The sequence below is a fragment of the Thamnophis elegans genome, chromosome 12 (assembly GCF_009769535.1).
Source record: "Thamnophis elegans isolate rThaEle1 chromosome 12, rThaEle1.pri, whole genome shotgun sequence".
NCBI lineage: Eukaryota > Metazoa > Chordata > Lepidosauria > Squamata > Colubridae > Thamnophis > Thamnophis elegans.
In genome coordinates this window covers 42,906,775-42,932,986 of record NC_045552.1, presented here as the reverse complement: position 1 = coordinate 42,932,986, position 26,212 = coordinate 42,906,775, and the positions used below count along the sequence as shown (strand labels likewise).

The 26,212-nt window shown below is 42.0% G+C and overlaps 1 protein-coding gene across 1 annotated transcript in view; it reads right to left on the bottom strand.

Annotated features, from left to right (window-relative positions):
- LOC116516109 (teneurin-1-like) overlaps nt 1–26,212 on the bottom strand; it is a 348,491-nt gene that overhangs the window by 9,928 nt on the left and 312,351 nt on the right. Inside the window, 11 exon segments of the mRNA XM_032228512.1 lie at nt 1,625–1,678; nt 1,681–2,011; nt 4,001–4,023; nt 4,026–4,296; nt 10,117–10,352; nt 15,131–15,303; nt 22,882–22,912; nt 22,915–22,983; nt 22,986–23,093; nt 23,096–23,203; nt 23,206–23,388. Of these exon segments, the coding sequence (XP_032084403.1) occupies nt 1,625–1,678; nt 1,681–2,011; nt 4,001–4,023; nt 4,026–4,296; nt 10,117–10,352; nt 15,131–15,303; nt 22,882–22,912; nt 22,915–22,983; nt 22,986–23,093; nt 23,096–23,203; nt 23,206–23,388 (1,587 nt within the window).

Sequence of the window (26,212 nt, the reverse complement as noted above, 5' to 3'; positions counted from 1 at the left end):
GGGAAATAGATTAATACTATTAATTGTGGATAATTAACTAAGAGAAATGTATATCATACAAAATTAAATCTGAGGATATATGTTACCTATAGTAAAATAGAATAAAAGATGGAAATGAAATGTTAAATTATAACTTGGAGGTGCAAATAATGTGTAATTTATTAAGAAGAAATTAAATCTAAGATGGAAAATATAGAAAGAAAATAATATGGTTGAAATTGGAAATGGAAATATGATGTAAATGAATTGTGCATATGAGAAGATGTTAGGGGCAAAAACCTGGGCAACACTCTGTTTACAAAAGAAGTCAAATATGCAACAAATAAATAAAAATTGTTTTTTTTTAAAGAAATGATTGTGCCATGCAAGAGGCAGTACTAGCATATTCTATCTAACAGATTATCATAAATCTTCTTTTTCCTTTTTAAAGATATTTTAGCTTTAAAATTATACAGTTTAAATCTAATCTTACCCAAACAAACCTATACCAAATTTGATAGATTGCCATTATTGCATAACTTATAGGTTTGTGGGATAGCAGGATAAGGCATTGCCACACAGATATCCTAAAACACTTTCTAGCCATATAGAATTCCAGTCACAATTTTTAATTCTGGAGTTTTAATTCTGAAATACTTGGAGAGTGCTGTAATAAAAATTAAAAACACACATCTTTTTTTAACTACTTACATACATCTAATATTTCTTCAATAGAATTTTCCAGTCCTATCCCATTACAAAATCAAATTCTTTAGGTGGTTGTCCAAAGATCTAGCAAACCAGAAGACATCAGGAACTATATGCACCAGAGGCTATTGTTATGTTATTTGTTACTTAGTCACTCTAACAAATGAAAAGGTTTAATGAATAAACTACATCCTTCTGGAATACAAAACATTTATCCAAAAGTTTTTTTTTTCTTCAAGTGATGCTTTCAAAATAGCGCTTTTGTATAAAAGAAAAGTTGAACCTCAGGGTAGCAGGTCTTCATGAGAATGATGAATAGTTGCCAATAACACTAGTGTTCTGACCTGGGCTTCCCAAGAGCATGAAGCAAACTCCTTGTCCCGACAAAAAACCCTTTTATTAATTTACTGAGAATTCTGCTCATTCACATCCAGCAAAATCTTTCAAGGAAGGATTTACAGTCACAGACCTTATCTGGCTTGGAGAGCTGCCAGGCTGATATATGCAAAACCTGGCAAGGAATCTCGGAGAGTCACGAACCAATTAAGCGAACTAATTGTCTCCTGCAAACTCCACTCTCCTTTTGCTCCTCTTTTATTTTCTATGGGTGGGGCCATTCATTGTCCACCTGTGGCCTTACTCCTAAGTTGACCCCTGTTCTTTAGTTGTTCCCTTCATCTGGCAACTCTGTGCATGCGCACACTGGGAACAAGCTCCAGTTGTTTGTCTGCCTCACTGATATCTGATTCTGAAGGCAGTTGATAACTGTCAGATGGCTCTGGTCCCCTCTGCCTCCGATGCAGAGCTCTCATCAGAGCCTTCTCCAGACTCCAGGACTGGCCAATCTTCCTCCCCAAACTCCTCACTGTCTGAATCTGCTGCCAGCTCTGCTGGCTACTGGCGGGCCACACAACCTAGTAACCTAATCTCAACCCACCTGTTTGCCTGTATCTGATGGTGCAAATAAACCCATCATGCATCAAGTGTATGGTTTAATAACGCCCGATGATTCTTCATAAGTAAAGGAGACCTGTGTGGTATCGTAAAGGATCTCGGAGAGCTTGCCGTGTGGTGTATATTGGTAAAGAACTCGGCGGCCCGTTCCCGGGTAGAAAGATTGCAAGAGCCGTCCATCTTTGGAAAAATCCTGGACGAAGGAGGCACTGCTGTCTGGCGGAGAGTAAAGGTTTCGATAGTAGCCAACAGAGAGCATGGTTTGAAAACTGTGGCGGACCATACTTGGCATGGTGACAGACAGCAGGTAATCCGACTGGTCATGTTCAAAGATGTAGCGGCGCTGGCTATGTAGAAGGAGCATCACAGACTGAAAGAAAGAAAAACAACATAATGTTAGGAAATGAGCTTTTCAGGGATCCTAGTGGGGTAAATCAATCAGGATGCCCTACGCCAGTGGTGACGAAGCTACGACATGCGTGCCAGAGATGGTACTCAGAGCCCTCTCTGTGGGCACATGTGCCATCACCCCAGCTCAGCTCCATCACGTTTTCCCACGGGGGGGGGGAGGATGGTGGGGGGGAAGATGGGAGAGAGAGGGAGGAGGGAGGGAGGGAAAGAGAGGGGGAGAGAGGTAGAGGAAAAGAGAAAGAGAGAAAGAGAGGGAAAGAGAGGGGGAGAATGGGAGAGGGAAAGAGTGAGAGAGAAGAGAGAAAGGGAGGGAAAGAAAGGGGAGAAAGAGGGGAGAGGGAAAGAGTGAGAGAGAAGAGAGGGAGGGAAAGAGAGGGGGGAAGAGGGGGAAGAGGGGAGGAAAGAGTGTGAGAGAAAGAGAGAAAGGGAGGGAAAGAGAGGGGGGAGAAAGAGGGGGAGAGGGAAAGAGAGAGAGAAAGAGAAAAGGGAGGAGAAAAGAGAGGGGGAGAGGGGAGGAGAAAGAGAAAAATGGAGGGAAAGAGGGGGGAGAGAGGGAGAGGGAAAGAAAGAGAAAGAGAGAAAGGGAGGGAAAGAGAGAGGGGGAGGAGGGAGGGAGAAAGAAAGAGAGAAAGGGAGGGAAAGAGAGACAGAAAAAGAGAATGGGGTAGAAAGAGGGGGAGAGGGAAAGAGAGAGAAAGAAAGAGAGAAAGGGAGGGAAAAAGAGAAGGTAGAAAGAAGAGGGGGAGAGGGAAAGAGAGAGAGAGAAAGAGAGGGAAAGAGAGGGAGGGAAAGAGAGAAATGATTACAAAGGTTTTTCTTTTTTATTGTTGCTAAAAGTAATATTTTCAAAAACAGGGAAAAAATGAAGAGGCATAAAAGTGCATTTATCACGTTTTTCTTAGAACAATCAGCTGAACTCTGCCTTGTTTACCATTGTTTTAGGTAGCAAAACCTCATTATTCAGGTTAAATTGCCGTCTTGGCACTTTGCAATAAATAAGTGGGTTTTGGGTTGCAGTTGGGGCACCCGGTCTCTAAAAGGCTCGCCCTCACTGCCCTACACTGCAAACACCATTTCAGCCAGGGGATCTGCTTCAAGAGGGCACACAAAGGCATTTTTTAGATAGGGTAGAGACGATAAGGAACTAGAGTGAAGTAAGACATTTCATCGAATATACCCAGAGATCTCAGGGTGATCACATTCCCAGGAGAATGTGGGGGGACATCATGTAGGAGAGTACAGGATATCAATGGCTTATTATAGCTTGGATACAATTCAGAGTATCTTTTTTTCTAAGAATTGCTTCAATTGTAAATAACGTGTCCATATATCCCAGTCCGGTTCTTCCAAATGTGGTGGAACTGTAGCTTTAAACATTCCTGTCCCAAAGATGCTTTTTCAAAAGGCAACTTAAACTTTGTTTTTCCTTGAAGATGTTTTGCTTCTCATCCAAGAAGCTTCTTCAGACAGAACTGAAGAAGCTTCTTGGGTAAGACACAAAATGTCTTCAAAGACAAAGTCCAGCTGCCTTTGAAAAAGCACCTTTGGGACAACTATGACCTGCAGGACTGAGAATCTCCATAAACATTAAAACATACTTTGTTTTGTAGACTGATGGAAATTCTAACTGGCAAAAGGTCTCCATGGTCTGAAAGAACCACCTTTCTCCATCACCTGGTACCTCATCATTTTGAACCAAGATGTCAACACTTAAACCTTCTACTTTCATTTTACATGCTTTCGAACTGCTAGGTTGGCAGAAGCTGGGACAAGTAACGGGAGCTCACTCTGTTATGCGTTGCTAGGGATTTGAACTGCTGACCTTTCCGATTGACAAGCTCAGCGTCTTAGCCACTGAGTCGCCCCGTCCCTCCTCATTTGACTTAACCAACACACAAAAATGATCTCGTCCCATTCTCACTCCTCCCCAGTTACAACGATTAATAACCTTTTCTAGATAGGTGTAGCTCCTATTTTTCCATCTGCCCATGTTCTGGAGATAATCTTCCCATTTGGATCATACTCCATCTTTTCAGTCCAGGTTCCTCTCTGGATGTATGTTACTAATCCAGAATGGGAGTAAGTGATGTTCACTTCGTTGTATTTATTGATGGGTGACCAAAGAATTGGTCGGCCTGCCTGGTCGTAGAGGATCCGAAGGGTGAACTTGCGATGGTCATCGTAGATCTTCCCTGTTCTTGTTAAATGGTCAAAATCAATGGACAACAAGTTCCTGTTGTGAGCCTAAAGAAGATAAGAAGAAAGCCCTGGCACATAAGTTCCGGGACTCAAACCCTTCTACCCACATGCAGTTCTCTGCTGCTGCAAGGACCACAAGGAAAAAATTGGCTACAAAATTATAGATGTCAACTTGCACGATTTTTTTTGTAGATACCTCTTGCAATTTTTAGAGAAATTATATTTACACGCTTACTTATCTGCCCTCCAATCATGTAAAGAAGGGCACAATCCAAAATGTTCGAGACCATGTATTGTATTACCATGGATGTTATTATCCACTATTATTAGTAGTACTGTATTTTAATACTATTGTAAACAGTGATGATTCTCGTCTGTTGCTGGTATATAACCGTAATAAAGTTTTATTCTGTTCTGTTCTGTTATTCTACTCTACTCTACTCTACTCTACTCTACTCTACTCTACTCTACTCTACTCTATCCCTACCTTACCCTATGTCACATAAGCAGTTCTGCTATTAAACAGAGGTGAGCAAAACGCTTGTAGTTTACAACAGATCGTATTGCTTTACTGAAAGTATCCCAGCATTGTTCTGACAATACGGACAATATTTTAAGTTTGGGGCATTTCTGACAGCATCAGAATGATCTGCAACTCTTGCAGTCCATTTTGAACTTGGAACACCCATTCCAATCTCATAATAGGACTCTTTGACCTAGAAACATTGCAAATTGGAAACTCTGTAATGAAAAGTACAGCATGCATTATGGTTGACTGGATTTATAGATTATAGACATGTGATTTGTTTGCTTTTCTCTGAACCTAGTCTCTGGGATACATCGACAATGACTGATGGTTGTGCCAAGAAACTTTGGACTTGCTCACAGTTGCTACAGATGCTTCACATCCTGGTCATAAACTGCATCAACTTTTCCCTTCAGGATGCCTTTGTAAGGCATTGCATGCCAAAATAACCAGACACAGGGACAGTTTTTGCCATCATGCCATCATTCTGCTGAATACCTAATTCTCAATACAGTAGAACCTCTGGCCATGACTATAATTTGTTCCATAACTTTAGTCACAACCTGATTTGATTGTGATCCGAACCCAATTTTGGAAATTTGGTGCTAACAAAAAAAAAATGGCGTAGAAGGGGGAAAAATGTGATTTTTTGGTCAGAAGCCAATTTGGTCATGGTCAGAAATGTTCATGACCAGAGGTTCTACTATACTGTCTTATGTCTATTTACCCACATTGTATCACTGTAGTATTATTGCTTCTTACCTTCTTTACTACTCCTTATTATTGCTATTATTATGATTATAATTATGTATGTTTATGTATAATTATGTATGTTTGCATGTAGATTGAGAGCTTCTGCACTGGAAACAAATTTCTCCTGTTTCTAATAATGCTTAGCCAAATAAAAGTATTTCATTCCATTCCTTTCCAAATTGGTCAAATTAAACTTCATTCCCAACAGTGGTGAAATTCTTTTTTTTTACTACCAGTTCTGGGGTGTGGGTTGGTGAGTGTGGCGTGGCTTGGTGGGTGTGGTTCAGTGGGCGTGGAAGGGGAAGGATACTGCAAAATCCCCCTTCCCTCCACACTCCTCGGGGAAGGATATTGCAAAATCTCCATTCCCACCCCACTCGGGGGCCAGCCAGAAGAGGTATTTGCCGGTTCTCTGAACTACTCAAAATTTCTGCTACCATTTCTCCAGATCCTGTCGGAACCTGCTGAGTTTCACCCTGGTTCCAAATGATGGATGAACCCAAGTCTTCTCTCAGACTCAATCAGACGTTCTCAGTTACAGAAATGAATGGAATGGCATAATACAGATCAAGCTTGATTCCTAGTGACTTCATGGAGATGTCCTTATAATTTTGTTGACAATTATATGGAAGTGATTTGCTATTATCTTCTTCCAGGATGGGTTGTCTTTTTTTTTTTTTGCTTTTGCTTCTCAATCTATCTGAAAACTGCAAGGTTTTTTCCCGATGCCTCCCAACCAACTACTAATCAGGTCTGACCCCCGCTTAGCATTCTCAAGCCAAGGTTGCTGTCTGTTGGGTGTATAGTCCTAGTGTTGGGTAGGCAATATAGATATATAATAACAAATGGTGGATGTTGCTTTAAATGGGTGAATGTACTTATCAGCTGTAATTAACTTTGCAATAAGAGGGAGTCAGGAAAGCTCACTCTCCTTCTCTGCTTCTCCTATGCTTGACGACTACTTGCTCGCTTGATGACTGGAACATGAACTGCAACTGTAAGCAAATGTTTGTACTTTGAATTGTGTTTGGACACACATCTACTATCACTGCTTGTGAAGCTATTGTTAGTAGTAAAGCTAATAATTTTTACTAGCAGTATCTGGGACTCTATTCGTGTGTTTTTCTTCTACTAGCAACGTTCCTTCTCTCTAGCTGTACATTCCGCTGCACTATTTTCTGTCTCCCAACGGAGATACCCCTAACACTGTCCATCTGCTGTGGGAGCCTTAAAGAAAGCCCTGGAATATTCTGTTCTCCCATTTTCCATCAAATTTGACAGATCTATAATGATTAACTTGTTGGTAGGCCATTTTTTAAAAGATTAGTTTGAATGCACCCTGTTAATCAAGACCTCCCCAGGGAGTAGTTCCGTCAAATTGAAAACAGATTTCCTAAAGCGTTTCTTCACCCTGTAAGTTTATTGATGTCTTCACTTTTAAACCCAAGTCTGTTAATTAAAGAGAGTAAGGGGGAAAGAAGTATTGACTCACCTGCCACAGATATCTGCTAATACTTGTTGAATGAAAGCCATAAAGGCCAACCTGATACAATGACAGCAGCTCATCCTGTGTAAATTCAAGACTGGAGAGACCAAAGTGGCTTTGGAAACGAACTCCTAAGACTGTTCTGACCTAGGCTTCACCAAATCACGAAACAGACTCCTCGTCCTGATCAAAAAAATCTTTTTATTTGGCTAATGTGAATTCCTAGCATTCACAGCCAGCAAAGTCCCGGCAAACAGTCTTTCAAGGGTGAATTGCAACACAGACCTTATCAGTTCTTGGAGAACTGCCAGGCTGTTATCTGTTATCTGTTATACAGCGCAATGCTGTACAAGGAAATACTTGGCAAGGACTCTCTGTGAGGCACAAACTCAGCTAAGCAAATATTCACGTTCTTGAAATGAACTAATTGTCTCCTGCAAACTCCACTCCCTTTCACTCCTATTTATTCCCTATGGGAGGGGTCATTCAGCATCCCTCGTGCTTTTTCTCCTGAGTTGACCTCTGTTCCTTAACTATTCCCTTCTCCTGGCAGCTCTGCGCATGTGCACATCGGTAACTGTAAACACTCTGCTAGCTCAGTTGCCCAGATTCTACCCCACAAGGGATTATGGGGTCATTAAATGAAGATGATGATTGTCATGCTTTCAAACTGTAGGTTGACAGGAGCTGAGGCGAGGACAGTAGCTCACCCTGTTAGGTGGTGCTCGGGTCTCAAACCTAGGGTGCTGGTTTTTCAGCTGACAAGTCTATAATCACTGAGCCACCATATCACCATCCATAGAGGAGATGAGCATCATAAAAATAAATGAATGAATAAATAATAAAACCAAATAAAAATAAATTGGAGAAAAGTACACTTTTGGAGATCTGCAAGGAAAGAGCCTGCTTTTGCCATGTATTCCTCACTCTGTGCCTTCAACAAATCTAACGGAAAAGGGAAGGGCAACTTTTCTATAATGCAAAAAATCCAAACAACCAATGGACAGCATGAGAATGTCAGAGTTTTATCTACATAAAGGTGAAGGTAAAGGTTCCCCTCACACATATGTACTAGTCGTTCCCAACTCTAGGGGACGGTGCTCATCTCTGTTTCAAAGCTGAAGAGCCAGCGCTGTCCGAAGATGTCTCTGTCATCATGTGGCCGGCATGACTCAATGCCGAAGGCTCACGGAACGCTGTTACCTTCCCACAAAAGTTGGTCCCTATTTTTCTACTTCCTTTTTACGTGCTTTCAAACTGCTAGGTTGGTAGAAGCTGTGACAAGTAACGGGACCTCACTCCGTTACGCGGTGCTAGGGATTCAAACTGCCGAACTGCCAACCTTTCTGATTGACAAGATCAGCATCTTAGCCACTGAGCCACCACGTCCTTGATCTACATATCTCCTGTTAAATCTAATGCTTGACCTTTTGTGGCACAGATGGCATAGCCAAATCCACACAAGTAAGTTAAAACATAGGAAGATCCACCTTTTCCTTCATTACGGAGGGTTGGGCCTTCTCAGGAAGCTTGGTGGTGAAAACTGAACTCCAGGCAGTCTTTAGCTGTGCTTATCATAAATAGCTTGGTTCGCCTTGCTCTTCTGTTTACTTGTTTTCAGGTAAAACATGGAGATTGGAAACACCATTGGAAAGACGGAGACTAAAAGGCTTGTAATTAAAGCCCTGAGCAATGTGAAACACAGCAGCGCATCTCTCAGCACATCCAATCTAGCCTATCTGGCTGCCTTAAAATAGCTCATCATGAAAAGAATCTGTAACACCCCGCAGTAGGTCACCACTGACAAAAACCATCACAAATCGCAGTAAAGTGACTGCCGATCTCTACAAACAGTCATAAAGGCAGTGTGTGTGTGTGTGTGTGTGTTTGTATGGCCGTTGTAACTACAAGGAATGATAAGTAATGAGAGCCATGGTGGTGCAGTGATTAGAATGCAGGATTGCAGGCTAATTCTGCCCACTGTCGGGAGTTCGATCTTGACCGACTGAAAGTTGACTCAGCCTTCCATCCTTCCGAGGTCGGTAAAATGAGGACCCAGATTGTTTGGGGGTAACATGCTGACTCTGTAAAGAGAGGGCTGTAAAGCACTCTGAAGTGGTATATAAGTCTAAGTGCTATTGCTAATATTGGAGGAAGGTCAGTTGTAATTTGAATAGAGATCAGTTATTAAGCAAGGACTACCTATATGACAGTTGTCATTGTGCTATGCTCTCGATTTAAACTGAAAAACATCTTACGTTCTAAATTATAGCACAGGTTTTAATTTAATTTTCTTGAATGTCACACCTCCTGTTATGCTATTTCTTTTCCTCACTATTATTTTTCTTTTGATGTTACATCGTGCTGTTCCAATCTGTGGTCACAGCAATAACTTTATTTCTTATTAGGTTAGGCATTTTTGAAAAGCTTTTAGCTGGATACTCCCTCCTCCGTTTTGTAAAAAGTGAAGTATTCACCAAGGCAGCAATTTTGTACAGATGCTTATAATTCATGGTCAAAATTTCTTCCTCGGTCTCTGGAGGCCCCCAGAGGCTGGAAACAGGCCCGTTTCAGGACTTCCAGAACTTTTCACAATCCCAGAGCCACTGTGTGGGCCCTGCACTTACCCGGCATGATGAACGGGCCTTGTGGAGACTCCTGGGAGGGGCACGCGGGGTGGGTGGGGCCAGCCAATCCCTGCAACTACCAGTTCGGCAAAATGGATGTTTAATATTTACATCCTGTTTGCCCGAACCAGTCCAAACCAGCTGAATCCCACCTCTGCATATGTCCCTTCAAGCCAGTTTTTGACTTCTGGAAACTGCTTGTACTAGTCCCTGCAGGTTTCTCGACAATTTTTTAAAAAAAGTGATTTGCCATTGCATCATTCTGGGGCTGAGAAAGAATGACTGGCCCCAAATAACCCAGCTAGCTTTGTGCCTGGTGGGACTGTATTTAGCCTGATACCTTAACCAATACCATCAAATTGGCTCTCACTTTGAAAGAGACATAAAGAGGAAATTGACAATGCAAACAGAACCACACTGGCAGATTTGCAGTGTGAGCCAGAAGTGTAGGTCTCTTCAGTGGGAAAACTTACCCGCAACCTCCTTTCAAAAGTGGAAATATTGCCTTTAGTTTGTTCCTTCCTTTGCCTCCACTCGATAAGGTTGGAGTTGTGCTCCCCAGGTAAGGAGATATTACATTTTCCTAAGGTGGGGTTGACTACACCAGCCAGGATGTGTGTCTCAGCATTCAGCGTCAGCTCCATTCCGCTGGCAAAGGTGACTCGGAGGGATCCGTCTGGACTGACCCGATAAATATTCTGAATATTGTCTGTCATCACACAAAACAGAGGAGAAAGAGCTCAGCTATTTATCTAGTCTTGGAATGGCATTTCCAGTGGTTCCACAACTGGAAAAACATGCGGGTTTGCAATGACTCTCCATTAAACCCCAATATAGCATTGTTCTCTACACTCGGTTTCATTGAGGGCCGCATCAGGGTTGTGTTTGACATCAGGGGCTGGAGTGGATGTGGCCAGGGTGGGCCTGGCCAGCTCAACGTCACTCCTGTTGAGGGCACCTGTGGTGGCCCAAGTGCTCTACCAGCGTGCGGCCTCCCAAGCTCTGTTTTCACTGGCAGAGGGTTGCAGGAGGCCCTGGCAGCCAAATACGGAACTCATGAGCCCATTTTCTCTGGCAGAAACACCGTGGGCTGGTCCTTCGCTGTTTCCAGGGCAGTCGCATGTAGCCAGATCTAAGTACCCTGCCGGCCGGCCCCTGGGCCTTGAGTTTGACACCCCTGCTCTATACCAAAGAAAATAATTTCCCAGAGTAATACTGAAAGAAGCTATGGTACTAATAGCATTGAATAGGGAAGAACTCCCAGAGCTATTGAAAATATAGTTTGATTACCGAATATAGTTTGATTATTTGATTACAGAGTGATGAGTGCAGGATTGCAATCTGTTTTATTAAGGAGTGACACTGACACACATATAAAAGAGGCTTAGACTGCCATATTGCAGATTTTGATCCCATACACAAATGGTTTCCACTCTGCATAGCCACACAAAGCTTAGTATATAAGCTCAAAAGAACCACAATGGAACCATAATATAGCAATGCTCTTTATTGCAATGAGCACTGAGTCTCTTAAAAACAAACAAAAAAATATTTTTTTGCAAACATCTGCATTTTTTTTTTGCAAACAAGGAATACCCATTAAAATTTTGCTTAGAGTGGGAAGTTGAAAAAGAAACTTATGGTCTTAAAGAAGAAATGAATGGTCCTCCCCAGTTGAAAAAAATAATAATCTGTACTCTAGAATTGCTGCTAAAGTGCAAACATGTATTTCTTTAGTCCAGGATGGGGAGCTGTAACCCTGGAGCAATTGCACCCTGAAGCGCAAATAGAAAAGAATTCTGCATCCTTGCTTCAAATATTGCTTTTTAAAAAAAAAAAAAATCACAATCTGGCTCATTAAAAGCAGCACCCGAAGGCTTGAAAGCTTCCACAGGATTTAAAACTCCGACTCTTGTATGGAAAAAATCCATTTAAGAACTTTTTGGGGAAAAAAAGCACAGTTATCAATGTTTGGTAAACATGTTTTTTTTAAAATATATATATACTGAGTTGCTTGGTTATAATTAGGCATTTACTAAGATTTTATTCAACAGACTTTTTACCCTGTGACAATTGAGTTTATTAGCATATGGGCACTGAATTTGTTCTTAATTTTATTAACTAAAATTGACTAGCATGACAGAGATGAGCTGAAGGGTGAAATAATTACTGCAAAACACTTCCCCCCTCCAAAAATAATAAATAAAAGAGCTTCCAACTTTTGTTTTGCCTTTCTTTTTATTGTCTTTCTCTCTATATTCTAAGCCCCAGGGAAATATTTGTATTTGAAATGCATTGGGTTGCAATAAAATAATACTTTCTGTAGCATCTGGAAATCTTTCTCTCCCTCTTTGAGGGTAAAACACCTCCTCCTTCCTCCAAATCTGTGGCTTTTATGTGCAGCTGAAATAAAAAGTTATCTTACTGTTTTTTTTAAAAAAATAAATGTAACTATTATAACGCTATAATATCTGAAGAGTATCTTGCAGTGACATCGCAAAGAAACATGGATCACAGTAAGTACAATACGTTAGTTTCCACAAATTATTGAGATTCATCATTAAAGCACACAGAGACATTGTTGGTGTCTGTAATGCTCAGAAACCTTTGGTAGGGAATTATTCTGGTTTTGATCCTTGCGGTATGCTATTCAGGTCTACAAAACTTGAGATTATCTGTCCATTTGGAATGAGGCATCATCAATACACAGATGATACCCAATCAAATTTATTTTGTTTATTTATTTGAGTTTTATTCCACCTTTATTACTTTATAAGAACTCAAGGTGCTGAACATATAATACTCTTTCCTCTTCTTACTTTCCACACAACAAGATAGATATTCTACTTGGCATGTGATCCAAGATGACAAACAAGCCTACAGAGGCTGGGGAGGGCAAAAAACTGGCCCAACAGGTCAACAGGAAGTTTGGAAACGAATTTCCGGTTTGTCAGGTGCCCTGTTTTTCACCCTCCCCAGGCTTCAGGAAAGCCTCCGGAGCCTGGGGAGGGTGAAAAATGGCCCAATGGCCCAACTGGATGTTTGAGAGCCTGGGGAGGGTTCAAATGGCCTCCCCCAGCCCTCGGAAGGCTAAAAATCAGTTGGCCAGCATGAGCCCTGGAGCTGAGGGCTGCCGTGCCGGCAAATATGGCTCTGTGTGCCACCTATGGCATGCGTGACATAGGTTTGCCATCACGGCCCTAATCCCTTGTGACGTGGAGTCTGAGTAACTGAATGCAGCTGAGTGTTTACTGGCCAGATGCCCTTCCTGTCGCCAATGCGGAGTTTCATTCAGCAGATATGTCTCAGTGTCTCCAGAGAGAAATATCTGCCTCCACCTAGAATTGAACTCACAGCCTCCTGATTGTGAGTCGAGAGCTTCACCTCTAGGCCACCGCACGACTAAAAAAAAATGATTAAAAATACAAGCAGCCTGCTTTTTGGCCACTTTGGCCATTTTCCAGCCATTTTCCAGCACTCTGGTGCCCACCAAAACCAGCGTGCCGGAAACCAGAGGAGCAGTTGGCGACATAGAGTGGGCTCTGTGTGCCACCTCTGACACGCATGCCATAGATTCGCCATCACCGATTTAAGAGCTGCTTTTCTACAATATTTTCTTTGTCCGACTCAAGACTTACCATATTTTTCGGAGCATAAGACGCACCCTTTTCCCTCAAAAAGAGGGTGAAAATCTGGGAACATCTTATACACTGAATATAGCATTTTTGGCCACCCGAAATCCTGCCCCCTTTGCAGAAATGGCCATGCACATCCTTTAGGAGGCTTCCAGAGTGCTTCTGGAGGCTAGGGAGGGCAAAAATGAGCAAACAATGGGTCGTTTTTTGCTCATTTCTGTCCCCCCCAGCCCCCAGGAACATTCTATAAGCCTCCTAAAGGCTATGCATGCCCTTTTTTTGACAAAAAATGGGCCTGTTTTTGTGAAAAGCAGGCCATTTTTGGGAGGTCTGCGGAGTGAAAAAACTTTTTTAAAAGTTGCCTCTTCAAAATCTTGGTGCGTCTAATACTCTGAAAAATACGGTATATAGGACCAGCTAGTTAAGAATCAGAAAATATGGAACCCCAATGGTGGGCATTCTCTGAAGCAGCGCTTACTTCTTTAGAATAATTGCTCCCTAAGGCTAGGATGTTGAAACGGCTGATCCAAGAAAGCCTTTGGGGATTAATTATAACCAATATTGCTATATTCAAGACATTTAACTTACTACTTTTAGCCTTCATTTAAAATGAGATTTAATTACACGACTGTTCTAATTAATTATTATAGTGCTCGGGTTTTACATGTAAATTATGTAGCCACCTAGAGTCCTATGGAGGTCGACAAATGCCATAAATAAATAATAAATAAGCAAATGAATAAAACAAGCAAGCTTGGAAATTCCCTAGTTTATCATTAAAGGACAGTTCACCAAAGTTTATGGGATTCTCACTTTTATTGGATCTTGGCAGCTGTGTGGGGTCGGACATAGTAAAACTATAGATTGTGATTTATCACTTATAGCTTTTATGTACACTGGAGCTTATGCGCCAAAGACAAATTCCTTGGGTGTCCAATCACATTTGGCCAATAAAAAAATCTATATTTCATAAGAGAAAATGCAAAGGAATCCGCAAACGCCAAAGTAGTCACAATTGGTGTGGTGGTTCAAACCAAACATGATTTAAACATGGTTTATTGAATTACCCTGTATTAGTTGGCTTGAACAAAGTTAAAATGTAATCTCAGGTTTTGATACCAGGTTAGTTTGTGGCATTAAATGATATTATGTTAAAGCTGAGCGGTGTGGTGGCCTAGTGGTCGAGACTCTCACCTCCTACTTGGAAGGTTGAGGGTTCAATCCTTGGTAGTGGCAGATATTTCTACCCTAATGAGCAAAGAAAAAAAATATCTGCTGTGAACTCTGCATGGCATCAGGAAGGACATCTGGCCAGTAAATCCAATTCTATCTATCCAGTTGCCCAAATTAAGGGATTACAGGGTCGTAAAAAGGGAGTTTAAGGTTATTATATTAGAGCTACCCTACCACCTACTTCTAGGTTCTATTGCTGTTCATAAATTTATTATTCTTTCTCTTGTTCGATTTATCTGGGACAAACAATAGATTGATGGTCTGTAACATTCTATGTTTCTTGTTTTAAAAGTGGTGTCATCACACTTAGTTTCCAAAGAGGCCAGTTTTAGTGATACACAGCTTGGTTCAATCGCTCCCACGGGAGAGAAGAAATTTGACCGGATTATACTGGTTTTTTAAAAGAAAAAAAACTGCTTTTGATCTCAAGGCTTCTTATAGTTGTCATCTTATTATTCTGAACTTGCTTGATCAGATATTTTGAATAACCTGTAGGAGCCAATATAATGAGCTACCTCGCTTTGGTGGAGGGCTTTGAAAAATATATTCAGAAGAACGTTAAAACTATGAGATCAAACACGGAAAAAAAACAACAACAACGCGGATGCATTTTGCCTACCTTGTTTTAAAGTATAAATAGTTGAGGTAGCTGAAAAGTTAGTTGCTGTAATCACATTTTCCCTATTTGAAGCGTCAATTTCTATTCTCATCAGTTTTTCAACATCGCTATGGAAACTGCTGACTTCCCCAGTGGGGAAAGTTGCATTGGTTAAATGACCATCGGAATCATACCTAGAAAAAATAAAAAAAAAAGCATGGATAAATGGAATTATAATACAGTGCATTGAAAAAGAAAGAGCAAGGAAAGAAGGAAGGAAGGAAGGAAAAATAGAAGGGAGGGAAGAGGAATAGAAGGAGGGAGGTGTACCCAGAGATGGTATTCAGCCAGTTCTGACAGATTCTGGAGAACCAATAGTGGAAATTTTGAGTAGTTCAGAGAACCGGCAAATAGGCTGGCCCCGCCCCTGCTGTCTCCCAGCTGATCTTCTTTTGTTGCCCTGAACAGGAGAACGGAGCTGGAAAGCAGGTTAGGGGTGGGGAGGGAATGGGGATTTTGCAGTATCCTTCCCCTGCCATGCCCACAAAGCCACGCCCACAGAACTGGTAGTAAAAATTTTTGAATCCAACCACTGCCATGTACTCCTATCAAATCAACATTATGTTCATCATCAGAGGGATAGAGATACAGACAGACATACAGACAGACAGACATGATTCTGGTATGAATCAGTATTTGTTCTCTTTGTGATAGACATCCAGTGATAATTTCGCTGAAAAGCAACCCATTCTTTCCCTAGCTATCAAGAGAGTCAGCATTGGCTGGCCGAGAGTAAAGCTCATAGCATTTACACTTACCTGCTGTTTTCAGCTGCCTGCAATCATAAAGCCTTTGGCTTTCCAAAAGACATTTTACAAGCTGTTTTGGGATCCAGTTTTGGCTGAAGAGCTGGGGCAAAATGTGCCTCTTAGTTAGATCTTTACGGTGATTAAAAAGTCACTCTGCATTCCCAGGACAAAAATATTGCCCTGTGGAGGCTTTTCACAGCTGGTGCAGCCAACTGCAAAACAAATACTGTTGGAAAGCAAGGGTTTTTTTTAGCCCCGGTGTGCTCCCTAGCATCACCGCTTAATTTTATATATTTTTATGGCCAGAGAGCCCGCTTTCCAAAGGAAGCTTTCACCATTTTTTTTTTTAGAGGCGTGCAATACCCTGTTTCCCTGACAATAAGACTCCCTGGATAATAAGCCCAATTGGGCTTTTGAGCGCATGTGCTCAAATAAGCCCTAACCTGAAAATAAGCCCTCCCCAAAAATATTGCAACACAGCAGCAGCCATGAGGTCACCTCGCTCACCGCCTCCTGTGCCTCAAAAATAATAAGAGCTCCCCAAAAATAAGGCCAAGCACTTATTTTGGGGGGTCAAAAGAAAATAAGACCCTGTCTTATTTTTGGGGAAACATAGGTGGGTTTATAGAGCCACTTGTAATTATGATGACGTTAGAAGCCTTTGCTTTGCAACACAGATAGTCCTCAATTTACAACAGTTCATTTAGTGACTCTCTTGTTTTCGAGAAACGTGTACCACACTATTTGGCTCAGGACATTTTTTCATCCCTGGCATCTCTATTCGTAAATATCTTAAGGAGTTCAAGGGGCTGATTAAAAGTATATAGAACTGTACTTTAATTTTTTATTTTGTAAAAAGAGTCCTTTCTCATTGTGGGCCAATTCATTTGAGACAGATTTAACACACCCTTGTTGCAACTTTCACGATTTTATTGGCACTTCGGATGCTTTGTTTTATAAGCCACCTTTGCCTAGCTCACTGGGGAGAAGGCAATCACGTATGCAAAAGTAATTCAAGAATAATGACGGTGGATGTACGGACAGCTCCGAAGTAACGGCACAGAAAAACCTTGATGTAAGCTAAGAGATGCCACAAGAGGTCACTCTGCACTAAGGAAAAGGGAATTGAAAAGAAAACTGAGCTATTGGAGCTAATAAAAGCCATTCTTCTCCCTGACATGTTTAACGTTTTTCTATCTTGAACGGCTCAGGTTTCAAAATGCTGCAAGAAATATTGAGGGCTTCAGACAATGCCCCAGATAATGCTCCTCTGCTGCAATAGAATCCCTTATGCCACCAGACTTAAATTTTGGGCTTAGACAACTTCGAACTATGCGCCTTCGGTCTGACCTGAGCGTAGTACATAAAATTATCCGCTACAATGTCCTACCTGTCAATGACTACTTCAGCTTCAACCGCAACAAAATAGATAGAAACTCAAGGTAAACTGCTCCAAACTCGATTGCAGAAAATAGGACTTCAGCAACAGAGTGGTCAATGCCTGGAATGCTCTACCTGACTCTGTGGTTTCCTCCCCAAACCTTTAAACTTAATTGTCGACCTCACCCCATTCCTAAGAGGTCTATAAGGGGCGTCCATAAGCAACCCAGGGTGTCTACTGTCCCTGTCCTAATCTTCCTTTTTATTTGTATCCACTTCATGTATTCAAACTCATGTTTATGCTTGTATATGTTATCTAATACATGCTTGACGAAATAAATAAAAATAAAATAAAATAAGGCCCCAGATGTAGGAGTGTCCAGGTTTATGAACTGCAGTGTTGCCGATCCATTGGCTCCAGTCGTCTAGGATGTGATTGGCATGGTTTATGTCGTCTAGCTAAGGTTTCACAGCACGGATGAGAAGCGACAACAGCTCTTCTGTGCCTCCTAATGGGAAATCCAGCTGCCCATTTCCAGCTGTTCAGGGTTTTTCTCTCCCCCTCCTATTCCGTTGGTTTAAAGCCAGGCTGCCAACGCTGCTTTTCCCCCCACTGGGGATTCAAGCATTTACTGGTCTACCAGGAGCAGATCCGAACAGCTGATACCTTGATAACAAGGCCAGAAGGTAACTCAAGCGATTCTGTGCAATTCCCTTCCCAATTCTGCACTCATTTCTCCACGAAGATATGACTCCCTTTGAGCCAGAGGCTGCCAAAATGACACCGTTGAGTATTTAGAGGCTTTCGGGTTTTTCTTTTGGGCTAACCGGTCTCCATCCCATTTGACCTCAGGGATGAGCTCAACAGAGGAATCACATTAAAGGGAAGTTGACCACACTGAGCAATGACCATCTTCACTTTTGAGAAAATAGTAAGAATAGTAAGGGATAGGGTTTGTTTTCGGAGAAGATTTGGAGTGTTGGTATTCTTGTGACAGATGCCTTGGGCCTCTTAAAACCCACCTCCATCTGAATGCAGGGACAAACGTTTGGTCCCGTTTTGCCTGGGAAAGTTTGGGGGAACCACATCAGGGGTGGTATTCAGCAGGTTCTGACCAGTTCTGGAGAACTGGTAGTGGAAATTTTGAATAGTTCGGAGAACAGTAAATACCATCTCTGATTGGTACTGCCCCCATCTATTCTCTGCCTTCCGAGTCCCAGCTGATCGGGAGGGAATGGAGATTTTGCAGTATCCTTTCCCTGGAGTAGGGTGGGAATGGAGATTTTACAGTATCCTTCCCCTAGAGTGGGGAGGGAATGGGGATTTTATAATATCCTTCCCCTGGAGTGGGGGGAATGGGGATTTTACAGTAACCTTCCCCTGGAGTGGGGAGGGAATGGCGATTTTATAGTATCTTTCCCTTGGAGTAGGGAGGGAATAGAGATTTTATAGTATCCTTCCCTTGGAGTGGGGAATGAATGGAGATTTTATAGTATCCTTCCCTGGAGTAGGGTGGGAATGGAGATTTTGCATTATCCTTTCCCTGGAGTGGGGAGGGAGTGGAGATTTTATAGTATCCTTCCCCTGGAGTAGGATGGGAATGGAGATTTTGCAGTATCCTTTCCCTGGAGTGGGGAGGGAATGGTGATTTTATAGTATCTTTCCCTTGGAGTAGGGAGGGAATAGAGATTTTATAGTATCCTTCCCTTGGAGTGGGGAGTGAATGGAGATTTTATAGTATCCTTCCCCTGGAGTAGGGTGGGAATGGAGATTTTGCAGTATCCTTTCCCTGGAGTGGGGAGGGAGTGGAGATTTTATAGTATTCTTCCCCTGGAGTACGGTGGGAATGGAGATTTTACAGTATCCTTCCCCTGGAGTAGGATGGGAATGGAGATTTTACAGTATCCTTCCCCTGGAGTAGGATGGGAATGGAGATTTTGCAGTATCCTTCCGCTGGAGTGGAGAGGGAATGGAGATTTTACAGTTACCTTCCTCTGTCATGCCCACCAAACCATGCCACATCCACCACTGAACCTTTTGGGGTTAACATGGACCTTTTGTATGGTCCATGTTAACCCCTTGAGCATCTTGACAATGAGAGAGAACCAACTAATAGAGGCAGCAGGTTGGAATCTTGTTGGAAAATAGCAATAGCACTCAGACTTATATACCATTTCACAGTGTTTTACAGCCCTATGTAAGCAATTTACAGAGGCAGCATTTTGCTCCCAACAATTTAAGAAGGAAGAAAGTTATTGCTGCAACCATGGATTGGAACAGCACAATGTAACATCAAAAGAAAATAATAGCGAGGACAAGAAATGCAGCTGTATGACAGCAGGTGTGACATTCAAAGAAATTAAATGAGACTAAAACCAGTGCTATAATTTAGAGCATAAAGAGTTTTTTTAGTTTAAAAGAGAGCATAGCAAAATAACAAACTGCCTGCTAACATAGGTAGTACTTGCTTAATAACTAATTTCCATTCAAATTACAACTGACTCCCTCTAATATATTAGCAATAGCACTTAGATTTATATATCCCTTCATCCAGCCCTCTCTAAGCAATTTTCAGAGTCAATTGCCCTCAACCATCTGGGTCTTCATTTTATCAACACCAGAAAGATGGAAGCCTGAGTCAACCTTGAGCCTAGTGAGAATTGAACTGCAGGCCGTTGGCAGTCAGCAGAAGTAGCCTGCAGTACTGCATTCTAACCACTGCGCCACCATGGTTCTTGTCCACTGACTCAGGAAAGGATCAAGACAAGTGATTAAGAGACAGAAAACATCCTAGGATTCAAGGGATGTTTTCTTAGGATGACACACAAAATGAGTAGCCATGAAATTTATCAAAAAATACATATCACTACAACCACTGCAGAACCACCAACATGAGATATGAAAATAAGAATACTGCTATACTCGAAAACATTTCAGAAACAAGATTATTACAACCACACTTCATCCCTGTAACGCACAAACTGACTAAAGCCTTCCAAAACATGTTGAGTAAATCACAAGACCCAATAGCCCAAGAAAAAAAAAACCAGGAATTATTTACAACACATAGTATGAAAACTAATACAGCCACTATATAGGACAGAGAGACAGAAGATTAGCAGACACGGTGAAAATTCCTTCATTTCATAACACGTGGATAGACTTACGCATAGTTTCAACTGGACCATGTTACAACCAAGAAAGCTACCGAATGCCTGGATGATTGGCACTCAATCTTTGAGGAATTCTTACTCATAATTCTTATGAGTTGTGGTGGCACAGTGGTTAAAATGCAGTATTGCAGGATACTTCTGCTGACTGCTGGTTGCCTCAGTTTGACAGTTTGAATCTCATCATGCTCAAGGTTGACTCAGTCTTCCATTCTTCCGAGGTCGGTAAAATGAGGACCCAGATTGTTTGGGGGCCATGCTGACTCTGTAAACTGCTATAAAGCATTCTGAAGCGGTATGTAAGTCTAAGTTATTGCTACTAAGAGAGATTAAATGATGGAAGGGTCTGAAGTTGTAGGAACTTTAGGAGAAAGTGACCATGTCAAGGGTCTTGTGCTTGGGCAAGAGTTTGGACTAAAAATTCTCCAAGATCCCTTCCAACTCTGTTATTCAGACAAAACGTCCATCAACAGACACATAGAGATAAACAACATTTACACATTATACAAAAGAGACAAGTAAAAAGCTAAGAAGGAAACAAAAACAAGAACACCTACTTGCCAGAACCCAACACCCACATAAACAGGAATTAACCCAGGATTAACACCAGACAAAAATCAAGCAGTAAACAATACCCTAATCAAGGAACTACCAAAGAGAAAGACTAACACTGAGAAGACAAGCTATTGTGAATAAAAACAGCAAATCTCATTCTCATTAGTACTGATGATGTTACCTAGTTGGGTAATGAAATGTTTGCAAGCAAGCAACCAAGATAGATAGATATGTCTATGTCTATGTGTCCGTCCGTCCGTCCGTCCGTCCATCCATCCATCCATCCATCCATCCATCATCCATCCATCATCCACACAGATAGATAGATAGATACACACACCCATTGGTACTTAAGTTAAATTTAGCCTTAAAACGGATCTCACTGGATAACTTTGACCTGATCATTTCCAATGTTCCGTTAGCTAATATAGCTCTTTAAAAAAAAAGAAGAAGAACCCTGAACAATCACTCCTGGTCATCTTGCACCTTGAGGGCAAGATTTTAAAATAAATAAAAAGTAAAGCCCCAGTCATAAATGAATCTGCCCTTTTGTAACCCAACTGATCCCTCCCATTGATTTGCTATTTTAGCTTGATCCTACCTCTTCCATCCATGAGAAGAATACAATGGTTGTAAGCAGTCAGCAAAATTGGTTTTGACAGACTTTTTGATTAAAAGGGGTCTTTTTAGACCCTTATATTATTTGTATTTGCTGTGAACTGCCCAGAATTATATCGTATAAAATGGTTATCTATAAATCTTATAAATAAATAAATGCATACATAAATAAATAACAGCTGCATTCCCCGATACAGATACTGAGCCGATAGGGGGGCCATATAGCTCTTATAAATAAATGAACAGGTAACTGTTGCATTAAATATCTGACATAAAACAGATGTTTTGATGAGGTGTGGAGACACGCCTAATCCTGAACAAATCAACTTTTTGAATGGATGAATTCCTGTACGAGGTTGAACTGACGTGCAAACTCAGTCAAGGTGTTTTAATATTTCTGAATGAATACATTAATATTTGCACATCTTGCAAATCCGGAAGTACAGGTAGTCCTTGGCATACATCAGTTGTTTAGTGACCATTGAAAGTTACAACGGCACTGAAAAAAGTCATTTATGTTTTTCCACACTTCTGACCATTGTGGCATCCTCATGGTCACATGATCAAAATTCAGATACTTGGCAACTGGTTTGTACTTATGACTTTGAGGTGTTGTATCCTGGGGTTCATGTGATCCCTTTTGGGGACCTTCTGATAAGCAAAGTCAGTTGGGAAACCCGATTCACTTAGCCACCATGTTACTAACTTAACAATTGCAATGATTCACTTAACAACCATGTTACTAACCTAACAACTGCAATCATTCACTTAACAACTGTGACAAGAAAGGTCATAGGTAAAGGTTTCTCTTGCACATATCTGCTAGTCGTTCCAGACTCTAGGGGGCGGTGCCCATCTGTGTTTCAAAGCCAAAGAGCCAGCGCTGTCCGAAGACGTCTCCGGGTCATGTGGCCGGCATGAAAATGCCAAAGGCACACGGAACGCTATTACCTTCCCACCAAAGTTGGTTCCTATTTTTTAACGCGCTTTTGAACTGCTAGGTTGGCAGAAGTTGGGACAAGTCACGGGAGCTCACTCCGTTACGTGGCACTAGGGATTAGAACTGTCGAACTGCCGACCATTCTGATCAGCAAGCTCAGCGTCTTAGCCACTGAGTCACCATGACCTTTATGAAAGGTCATAAAATAGGGCAGAACTCGCTTAGCAACAGAAATTTGGGGGTCAGTTAGGGTCATATTATGGACAAGATGGTGGTGGAATGAGGGGGAAGTCACTTACTCATAAACGGTTGTCCATCCATACTCGTTGCTTTGGTGGCGAGAAGTCCAGTGGTGCCAGGATACGTCATTAGGGCTAAATTGTAGCCCTGAGCATAAAACTTTTGAGAATGCCGTTGCTACTGATGGTCAACCAGTACACTTGCCCTCCCGGCATCACCATCCAAAGCGGTAAGCCACTGGCGTCCCTGCGAATGTGCACCGAGTGTCCATGTTACTGGTAACGGTGCCGAGCTCACCTTCCCCGTTATACGTGAAGTTATACAGAAAGTCTCTCGTAATCAGATTGAGGGTGTGCAGGTGAGTCCCATTGTTCGTGAATGATAGAGTTCCTGATCAGCTGGAGATGCTATCTCATAAATGCTGGCATCGTTGAGGTGAGGCTTATTTTGGCTAACAGCACGAATGCGGATGTTCCCAAGGTCGGCAATGTACAGAGTGCCGTCAGGAGACACAGCGAGGGAAGAGGGCGCTTTCAGCTTGGCGTCTTTAGCGTATCCACCATCGCCTGAAAGATAGAAAGAGAACAGAGTTGACCATGCAAATCTGCAATGGTTAATCAAAAGAAAGAAGGTATTAGGGTTTCAGGTTGTTCTGACCTGGGCTTCACAAGAGCATGAAGAAAACTCCTTGTCCCGACAAAAAACCCTTTTATTAATTTTCTGTGAATTTGGCTCCTTCACATCCAGCAAAGTCTTTAGATGGAGAATTTACAGACCTTCTCTGGCTTGGAGAGCTGACAGGCAGATCTCTGCAAAACTTGGCAAGGAGTCTCGGAGAGTCACGAACCAATGAAGCGAACTAATTGTCTCCTGCAAACTCCACTCCCATTTCACTCCTCTTTTATTTCCTCTGGGAGGGGCCATTCATTGGCCTTACTCCCAAGTCAACCCCTGTTCTTTAGGTCCCCTTCGTCTGTCAACTCTGTTCATGCGCACACTGGGAACAGACTCCAGCTGTTTGTCTGCCTCACAGATGTCTGACTTTGAAGGCAGCTGATAACTGGCATAGGGCTCTGCCCCCCCCTCTGCCTCCGACACAGAGCCCTCATCAGAGCCTTCCCCAGACTCCAGGACTGGCCCATGTTCCTCCACAACCTCCTCACTGTCTGAATCTGCTGCCAGCTCCGCTGCCCGCTGGCAGGCCACAACACAAGTAACAAACCCAACACAAGCAAAACTCTGAGGCCTGGAGTTTCCTCAAACTATGGATTTATTAGGAATGTCACATTGGCACAGCTGGTGAAACACCCGACTCTACAAGACCTGAGGTTTTCCCCACCCAAACTAAAACCCAAAGCACTTGCCCCCAGGTCACAAGTCTGGCACAGGGTCCAATAAGGTCACAGTCCCAACTGCAGTTGGTTTCAGTCCACACTATCCCAGCAGCTGGTAAGAACGTCCTTGGTGAAAGAATTTTATTTGGGCTACACATCCCCAGCTATCACTGTCTCGGCCTCCGTTCCCACAGCTTTACTGGCCCTGCTGTGGCAGCCCTGAAGATGCTCCAATTCAGGTCTGATAGAAGGAGTAGAGGAGACATGATAGCAGTATTCCAGTATTTGAGGGGGTTGCCACAAAGAGGGGGGGTCAACTAATTTTCCCATTTCCATTTAGCCCTTGGTTGTATTCCCACATGATGGTGAGCCAGGGATCTTTTCAAACCCCATTAAAACATGCCACAATAGCCTGGTCTCCATGGAACAATAACCCAGAGATGGGTAGATGCAGGACCTGTGGTAAGCTCCAGACAAAACGATTGTGCTGTGATTTATTATTACATCCAACTTTGGATGTTGAGTATTGCACGCGCACCCCGCTGTTTTGGAACCTCGTACATTCCAAACTGACAAAAACGCAGTGACAATCACAGCAGAAAACATTACGTTGGCAGCATTACACTGTCATCACAAATGCAATGACACGTTGAGTCAAAATCCTTTTATGCAGTAAGTGACGAGAACGCAGATGTGCTAAAATGATTGCATTACATTTGAGGCCTCTGATTTAGACCAATCGAACAGGAAGTTTAGATAGGTATTTGATGTTTGTTGGTTTATCTATCACTCTTCTTAATCCCCCATCTTGCTCAGAGATGCACTCTGGGAGATGTATAATTTAATCAATAAAATTAAGCATTTAAAGCAGAATAATTTAAGATTATTATTTTTCATATGTATGTATGTATGTATGTATGTATGTATGTATGTATGTATACTACATACATTATAAAATTACAAAAAATGGAGAATTCCAATAGGTAGCAAGGGGTTAATTCTCCACAACCCATCATGTTAAGATTTACTCTGAATCTGTCAGGCGCAAGAAGCCAGAATACTCCAAGAATGGGTCAAATAGGTTATTATTTCTTATTTTTATGCAGCCTAGAAGTGTGTTGGCTTTTTTGGCAGCTTCTGATTAGAATACAACCTTCTAATCAAGTTGTCTATCCCACTTGAGGAGCTCCAAAGAAGAGAGTTCTCCACCTCTCTGTTCCACTCTTTAAATATTTTTAGTATTGGGAAATACTAAATCCCACCCCAATCTGGCTTCGAGAAGCCGCTCTTTCTATATAGGTTCTTTGTTGTTGATCACTTGTTTACAAGAATCTCGGCAGATTGTCTGTCTTCAGCAAATATAGATCTAAGAGTTTGATCTATATATTAGCAAAACTCAAAGTTTTGCTCCCCTCAGTGGACTCAAAGCTGGAATTCTGTAGAGATTTTCAGTCACCCAGGTCATGGTTGTCCCAAAGGTGCTTTTTAAAAAGGCAACTGAACCTTCTAGTTTTTGTTTCTTTTGAAGACATTTTGCTTCTTATCCAAGAAGCTTCTTCAGCTCTGACAGGTTAGTGGGGAATGGAAGGCTTTATATTCCTTGCAGACAGCTGGTCATTTGCATCCTTTTAGAGTCCTTGAGGTCACCTGGAGGTTTATCTGTGTCCTCAGGGTCACCTGAGCGGTGCTCCTGGTTCCTACAATCTGCAATTTTTCCTCTGGAAATCCATTCCAACTCCCACACCATTCAATGGGTTTTCATCCCAAATTGTATAGTTAAAAGTCTGTAGAGATTCTCAATCATCTAGGTCATGGTTGTCCCAAAAGTGCTTTTTCAAGAGGCAACAGGACTCTCTTGTTTTTCCTTTGAAGATGGTTCTCTTCTCATTCAAGAAGCTTCGGCCAGAATGTTTTTTTTTAACTTCCCCTATTTGGGCTTCCTCTCCGCAACCAGTGGTTCCTCCACAGAATTGTTAATTGCATTCATAGCACTGGGTCTCCCTCATGAGTTGCATTATTAAATCATAGGGCTGGAAGGGAGCTTTGGAGGTCTTCT